The sequence below is a fragment of the Pyrus communis genome, chromosome 8 (genome assembly GCF_041283825.1).
Source record: "Pyrus communis isolate YQ-2024b chromosome 8, ASM4128382v1, whole genome shotgun sequence".
NCBI lineage: Eukaryota > Viridiplantae > Streptophyta > Magnoliopsida > Rosales > Rosaceae > Pyrus > Pyrus communis.
In genome coordinates, this window is record NC_142572.1 from 1,458,954 (window position 1) to 1,467,821 (window position 8,868).

At 35.2% G+C, this 8,868-nt stretch overlaps 1 protein-coding gene across 1 annotated transcript; it reads right to left on the reverse strand.

Moving 5' to 3' along the window:
* Positions 1-628: 628 nt before the first annotated feature.
* On the reverse strand, positions 629-3,418 carry LOC137717213 (uncharacterized). Its single transcript, XM_068456507.2, has 5 exons — positions 3,055-3,418; positions 2,758-2,895; positions 2,176-2,565; positions 1,898-2,011; positions 629-1,735 (listed from the first exon to the last, which is right to left on the reverse strand). Exons 1-5 carry the CDS (start codon positions 3,352-3,354, stop codon positions 974-976), a joined length of 1,704 nt encoding a protein of 567 aa, XP_068312608.1. The 5' UTR covers positions 3,355-3,418; the 3' UTR covers positions 629-973.
* Positions 3,419-8,868: the final 5,450 nt, after the last annotated feature.

Genomic DNA, 8,868 nt, shown 5'->3' on the forward strand with positions numbered 1-8,868 from the left:
ATGTCCTCCCAAAACCAATAGAATTTTGGAGTGATGACAAAATCACCGTTATAAAAAAAAGCTGTTTGTCTAGGAAAAAGTAGAGAAAAACTGGGACTGGGCAATTGGAACGTATCTCATACCGTGATTCAAAATGTGGAACGTCTTCGATATCAATGCAATACATCACAGCAATGTCTCGAAGGCTCTGAGTAGCAGACGTGATCATTGTATTAGCGTAATAGGTGCGTACGTAATGGACAACCAAGAGAATAGGAAGGAAGTCATCCAAATAAAGGTTTGTAAACCAAAAATACAGTAAAATGAACAAATTAAAAAGACTGTTTTCGCAACAAACAATATAAATCCAGAGGCGCGATTCCCTCGCCCCTAAGGTTTCTAACTTCAAAAACATAGGAAAAGCTATCTTTAATCGGATTCTACTGAATTGGACATGTGCAATCACTATGGATCAAGAGATTATTGATCTTGCGTATGTCGACCTACCCTTAAGGCCATTGCCAAGTATCATACACGTCGTGAGACTAACTTTAGACAAGTGAGACCTACATTTGTATCACCTCTCAAATATAGATGAGACCTACATTTGTAGATGAGCACTATCTCTAATAAAGAGACAATATAAATGTAATATGAAAAATGTGATAAGTGTAACATTATTCATGCACATATGCATGATCAACTGTTCATCAAGTTTATTCATATGGGTGCTTTAAAGATGATGAATAATAATTGCATTTACAATAATCCATTACATAGTATATATTCCTAAGTAAATGGAACCAAATGGAGAAAGATAATGGCACATAATATTTTATGTGATTACCCATAAATTTCCCTTTGCACAAATGGATTTTTTTTTTTTTTTGGTAATCTTGCACAAATGGATTATTAATTAAGAATATTACATACAATTTAAAAGAACAAAAAAAAAAAAAAAAAAAAAGGAAAAACATTAAAAAGAGGATTATTCTCAGGTGTTTTTGCGAATGAGCTTACCGTTGGATGCGAGATAATGTTCATCAATAGCCCAAAGGTTGCTAGTAGATGAACTACCGTTGTTGTCTCCATGATCTCTTGGGGCAATAGCATTCGGCGCAGGATGACTAGTTGTTGTATGATTGTCTTTGTTAATAAGGGATGTGATAGCAGCTGCAACAGCAACCCTAAATTTGGGATCTGAAGCAATGGCACTTACATTTTCAGCCATGGACATATTTTCTTCCCCTGATCTCCAGTTACCTTTCTGATCGTCCCCTAGCGCCACTCTGGTTGATCTACTGCCGTTAGCCAAAAGACAGTTGGTGAGACTAGTACTGCTAGGGTAATTTGCAGATCTGCTGCTAGTGCTGCTCATCAACCAATTAGTACTAAAACCTGGTGGTACAGATGACGAGCTGCCACCCATGGTGTCATAGAAGTTGTTTGTGAGGTCAAGAACAAGTCCTTTGGAAGGGTCATGAGGATCGACGCTTCGCAAGTTTGACGAGGGATGAGATGAAGGGTTCATGTTCATCATATGATGGTAAGGGAGGGATGCTTGGGTGTAAGTAGAGGGTGTGCCATCTGCTAAATGAAGATTACTTGAATCTAGTAACATGAAGGAAGCTGCAGCAGCAGCTGTTGAAGCCATGGCTGTTGCACCCATGGACGTCGCACCAACTGGAAGAGGATGGTTGTGTGTTCCTTCATAAGTTGTTATAAGTATGGACATGTCCTCTTGGCATCTTTGGACCTACAACAGATGCCATCCAAAACATCAACATATATAGATTAGTCTACAAACCCTTTAAAATAAATGACATCGATACCTCTTAATCGAACAATGTTCGTGCATAACATCCTACCAGCACCTTTTCTTTTACATGATAATGTAGAATTTCCCCTATATATATACCTGTTTTCTGACTGGGCATCCCGCGACTACTGTGCAACGATAATAGGCTCGTGGGCAAGGGTTTCCTTTTGAGATTTTCTGCCCATATTTCCTCCAACTGCACCCATCATTTATCTGAAATATAGCTTAAAACATTAGCGATTAATAGATATCCTTACTTACTATATAGTCTATATTGTATGCATGAAGTTAAACCGAACGTAATATGTACAGAAGTTATCTTAAGAAATTGAGTAGTGCTTAATTAGTAGTAGTTGCAAATGGAACGTAGTGCTCACTGCGGCCGATTCACATCGTGATCTAACCGAAACCCTAGCTTTTCGATTGGGTTGGGAGCCACCGTGGCTTGTAGTTCCGGCCAATTCCGGCCGCTGTAACTTGTTTTGCAGTTGCACTGACGATGATGTAAGACTAGTAGTCCTCGTCAATCCTTCCTTGTTATTGATCTCTTCTTTATCATCATGATCTTCTTCTTCTTCTCTTCCCCTTAATTGACTGGCAGTAGTAGCAGAGCTGGTCAGCCTCAGTGACAACCCTAGTTGACTCTCATCATCACGTTTCGGTGACAGTGGAGACCTATGGCGAATATCTGACATCTTGGTAATCTTCCTGGGTCCTTGAACTGCGTTGCGATCGTTACCAGCAAGTGATAGAAAGGTTTGAGGATCCTAAATTAACGAAATTAAGATATGATTAATTAACAAAACTCTAATTCATTAATATTATTTCTTGTGGAAATACAAAACACGCAACTCGAGCAATAAAAAAGAAACTGTAATTATTCATCTAATTAAAAGGAAAAAAAAAAGAGAGGAGGATGTTAATAACAAAATTAAAATTGGATTAAACTAATTAAGTACCTTGTTTTGGCTACTTTGATGGAGAACCGTAAATTTCATTTGAAGATCATAATAATCTTTCTTGGTTTGCTCTACGACCTTCCTCAAAGCCTTGTTTTCTTCTTTCATACGGCTCATCTCCATTTGTAAAACGCTTAACTGGTAAAACAACACATATGACAGTAATTTAGTTAATTAATTGGTTAATAAATTATCATAATTAAACTAAAACTTCTAATTTACCAAAAAAATATAGAACTACAAAACTTTTCTAATGCATCTCATATAGGTTTGCTGTATGTATAATTCTACCAGTACCTCCTGATCCGTCTTCATATTATTCTCCTGCACCGATGTTTCGACTACTGAGACATCATCGTCTTCCACTTCACCGGCCCCGGTTTCTGTTGTTTTTCGCCTCTTATTCTGTACTCCTGGTCCTTGCTCATCCTCCTTTTCTTCTGCTGCTGCTGCTTCAACGCCATCGTTGACGCGATAAGCATCTTTTTCTTCTTTTTCTTCCTCGCCGCCTACACCTTCTTCTTGTTTTTCTTCTTTGGCATCAAATTTGAGTGAGAGATCAACATCCAAGTCTTTCTCCTTGTCTCCATTCCCCATTGAGGTAAGACAAGTTGCAGAATCTCTTCCCCCTTTTCTCTTTCTGTTTTGATGCTCCTTTTTAGGCACCGAAGTCAAATCTCCCGTCTTAACGACGTATTATTAGACGAACAAGGACGCATCTAAGCTTTGACTTTAATTGGGCCCTTGATTAATTAACCTCCATTAATCAAAGACTAATGGAATCACATTACATTTTAATACTACCAGACTTGGACAACCCACGCATATAAAAATGGAAAGGCGCTCATCATGGCGCAATGCCGATTCAGTCCTTCCCCATCTAAGTCCCAACTATACTCTTTCTTTTGTCCGCCAGCTTCAGCTTCATTACTACGTGGCACTTAGTATTATGGGTGTTTTAGTTTTTTATTTTAAACAACTATTAGATATTTTATTTTCAATTTCATCCATTCATTTTCAATGTCACTCAATGTTACATACCGTTTGAAGAAAAATTGCTTTCTTTTTATGAATATAATTAACATCGTAATTTGCTCTCTTAAAAAGAAAACAAAAATATTAGGTTAGTTGGCTTTCTTCGTGCCATGTTATATTAAATCTAGAGCAAAGCCATCTACTAGCTAGCTAGCCAATATACTCTTTTGAGAGTCAAAAATATTTACATAAACATTTCAACTTTCGTTTAGCAACCATCGTGCGATTCACACATTCAATTTTATATTATCTTATTTTAATAATCCGCCTACACAAAACTTAAATGAGCTGCAAAAGTAGTGCAGTTGCAACAGAACGAAATGAAGGTACAGATATAACCTATATATGGACTTGGAAAGCCGTTAACCCTAATACTTAGGCGGCAGCCTAATACACACACACACACACACACACACGGTTTAAATATAATAACGCCGTTCTGGCCGTGCACGCGTGGACATAATACATACAACTTCTACAACCCCAATTGTTATGCATTCATGCATGCAAGAATTTTCTTTCATTTTCCGGTTCCTCCTAACAAAAACCCTAAATGAGGACAAAACTAATTCAAAGTTTAATACGAACTTATTCGTTTGTTTTTAACTAATCCTAGTTATAAACAATTAAACCATTTAATTGTAGTTACTTAACTCCATTGTATTTTTCAATTTTTACTTTACACAGTGTACAATCCATTAGGTTCTAATAGCGAGGCAGTAGGCAATTAAAACTCTTACTAATCGATTGTATGTGGATTGAAACTATCTTTCAATTCTCCTTTTAATGAAGATTAGTGATTACTAATTTTCAGAGTTTCCATATGCCATGAATGACACCTAACAATCTGTGATGGCTAAACAGAAAATGCGGAGAACTTAATATATTTATTGTAAATATCTTTTATGAAGAAGACAATATATAGTGATTTTTTTTAAACAAACAATATTATCTACGAAAGGGGAGGAGATTCCTCGCAATGGGCTAGTAATAATGTAGTTTAAATTCGTTTTCGGCGAAAATCAAATATAAGACCTCTCACATACAAACTAAGTGGCGACAATATATAGTGAATTATTTTATAACTACAAAATTTAGCCATGAACGAACTTTTATGAAGACGACCCCGAGCTTATTTAATTAGCACGAGACGTTTTATGTAACATATTAAAATGCTCGTTAGCTGATACTTAGTACCAGGCCTAATTAGCATGAAATATTACGATGATTTAATACAAAATTATTATGACTGGCCCGCGATGTAATTTATCATAAATCTCTCACATCTCCGAGAAAAAAAAAAATCTGCCTGTTAACAGGATCATCAAAATTGACGATCAAGAACTCGTGATCGATCCCTAAACACTGTATTTTGGGGCACTATTATATAGTTGCAATTAAAACTAGATTCAAATTGATACTTTTTAATTGAAAAACCAATTTAAAATATTGACATCATCTTCCTCTGTGCAACACGAGCCCCGGACGAAATCCTAAAAAACAAGAGAAACCTTGGGATCAGATCTTGAATTTGTCAACAAGAAGACCTCCCACTTCCCCCGATAGACTGTTATATGTTTATAAACAATTATTTCTTATTTTACTTTTAACATATCCGATCCCACTACCTCACACGTAACTACGAAGACTTAAATATATACTAGCCTCTTCATATGCGTTCATGCACAAACGAGAGATATTTTTTTCATCACGGACGTTATGCGTCCCTAAAAATGTGTTGGTTTAGTTGTTTTCATATTTGCCCATTCAAAGTTTTTGATTTTGAATGACTAACACTCATTTTTCCAACGAATTTGTGAGAGACCAACATCCATATTTTATCCCATTTTTTAATAGACACCTTCAACGTACGAGAGACATTTTCTAGTCACATGCACATATATAACACCTCGAAAGATGTGCTTTTCTTTGTAATTGTCAAGAAAGACTTCTTCATTGTCATGCACGATCTAAATATTTGTCAAATTTTTTGTTTTCATTTTACGTAAAATAATATTTTATTTTACATATGTTCTTCCACTCTCCCTTGCGAGAGACTTTTTTTAATTACTGGCATTACGCGTTTTAATTGCGGTGGTGGTTTTTCATTGTAGTAGCCCTTCTAGTCCCGTCGGAAGTTATGGCTGCTCAGCCTGCTGTCTGGTTTCTGGGTTCCTACTTCCTGCTATTGCAGTAGTGTTTTAATTCTTTTTTTTTTTTTTTTTTTGTTTAGAAAAATCCTTGAAGGAAACTACACCATTTCATTTAGTGACAAAATTTAAAATATTCCATAACCAAATGGTGCTGTTTCATTTAGTTGATTAAAAAATAAATTAAAGTGGGGACCATTGGTTCACCCGTTACCACTGCCTTCACGCCATTAAGTCCCTCCATTCCCTTTTGAAAACTAATTAATATAGAATCATAGTTATTGAGTATTGATATTAATTAATTGAATTGAAATTTGGTTTATTGTATAGCTTATATGATTAGGGCACTGTTATTAATACTTCAAAAATCTCATTCTACACTCCTCATAAGTGTATTTTTCTTTCTAATTTTAAAAAGTTTGGACTACCAATAACAATCCCCTATGATTAATGGTATTGATTAATTGAATTGTTGGTTTATTTAGTTAGTTGTCATATATTATATTTTACTCTAGGGTTAAGAGTCTAAGACTCCTTTTTTTCTTATTATACAGTGACATAATAAAACGGTACTATGAAACAGTGCTTAAATCATTCTTCAAATATTCCGGCCAGTTCTCCTTTGAATATTTTGGCTAGTCCTCCTTCGAATATTTCGGCTAATCCTCTTTTGAATGTTCTGAATAGTTCTACTTTGAATATTTCTGATATTCTTTCTTCAAGTATTCCAGGTAGTTCCCAACAAATTGAGGTCACTGAGTTTACATAGATAAAGATGTATTTATTTTTATTGATAATGAGTCTATTATGCGACATTTTCATGACATGAAACCTCACCGCCAACAATTGTAATTTGTTTGTATTGATAAATTATGAAAGACATTACCATATAAAAGGATTTAATTGTTGCCATTTTTTTGAACCTTGCACTCTTAAGTTCGCCCCTCCCCTCGACAGTTCTTGACTTCGCCACTGGCTAGGATGTACCATTTACGTAAAGTCCAAAGCCGAGCTAACTCCTTTTCATTCTTTGTTTTATTCACGTTTTAAATATTTGAATATCGCATTGGCTTCCTCTGAATTTGAGGACCAAGCAAACTTCTTGTTTTTGTTAGTTTTTTTGTCTAACGTTTCAAATATCAGTACTGAATTGCTTAACTATTCTTCTCTAAGGGCTGGTTTGGTATTGCTGTGCTTTGAAAAAAAGCTGATTCTGCTGTGCTGTGAGAATAAGCGGCTGTGAAATAAAGCAGCAGAGTATTTGGTAAACTTTTTTGTAAAAGTGCTTTTGAAAAAAAAAAAAAACAGTATTATAGTGTTTGGTAAACTTTTATGTAAAACAGATGTGAAAAAAAACCGATTTTTCAAAGCTGGGTTTTGCAGCTTCTTGTTTTTGGCTTTTTTTCACCCAAAACTGTGAAAAAAAGCTGAAGCTGAATGTTTACCAAACACAAAAACAGCTCCCAGCTTTTTTTGATACCAGGTTTTTTCAGAATCACCTCGGTACCAAACCAGGTCTAAGACCAAACTAACTTCTTGGTTTCAATTTTTTTCCTTTTTTTAGTATTTCTTATCCACATGCAGTGCATCTCACAAACATATGCGGGGAAAAAAATGAAGAGGAAAGAAAACCTAACAAAGAGGAAGTTTTTTTTATAATACATCCATGAAAACTAAAGAAAACCTTATAATATGTTTCCAAGACATGTTGTAGTTACCAACATTAAAAATTAAATAAATAAATCCATCTATGAGTTAAAGTTTCATGCAACATCAACATCATGGTTGCCACCCATTTGTCTTCACATGATGCTTCAAGTTTTCATTGCGAATCTACAAACAATGAGAAAATTAGAAGTCTGACCATAAAAAAACAAAGCATCATTATATTAGTTGAGAGCAGTAGTAATACATGTACCTTTAAATTAGACAATTTACCTACAACAACACTTTTACTCCAATATGTTCCCTAATTTTTTTTTATTTATTATTTTTAAACTACCCCACCCTTTCATCTCGCACGGCTGCACGCTCTTTAGCACGAGATTTTGAGTCTCGCGTGTCTACCATTTCACCACCAAGGCATCTTGAACTTGGATCGTATCCCATGAATATGATACCTATCCAGTGCAATGTATGGAATATATGACAAAGGTGGAGTGTTAGAGTATATCTATTGATCAGTCATGTCATATAGGCCCGAGTCGAACATCCAGTTGATTTGATTTGAATTATCCAGAGGATGCCTTATATATATTATATAAAAAAAATGAAAAATATATTATTATATCAAAAAGATGGACAATCAAACCAATTTCTCGATTCAATAGAAGCCCAAAGAGGTGAGGTGAATAGGGTCCCATCCCAAATAACGAGAGATATGTAAAATGCAGGTCCAATACACCTATTCCTAATCCTAAATGGAATGTAACGATGTAGGATCCATATGTAAACATAGTACCTATTTAGATACGCTCGAATGACCCATTCTCATAATTAGAATGTATATAACCCTATTCCGGTCTGGTCTGGTCCGGTCCGGTATGGAATGAACTTATAATCATGGAATCGACTCGATCATCAGATTATAGATTATAAGTTCATAACCCTAGCCCATTCCCATTTTGGGCGGAACAGATCTACAAATTATTTGATTCCATTTAGTAAGAGGGATCCTGAACTAAGAAATAGATTCTAGAAGCTAAAAAAAGGTATCCTAAGCAATTTCAATAATCAGGTTCATTGATATTCCTGGTATAGTAGATGTTATCACACATACAATCATACTCAATTCGATGGAATTGTTTGATCTTAAAGGGGATCTTCTATAATTTCGCATGTGAGGGGTTATTTCTTGGTTTCGTTTAGTCATTCATAACTTGATTATTTTTAGATAATAGTAGATAGAAACAACGCTCATAAGGAG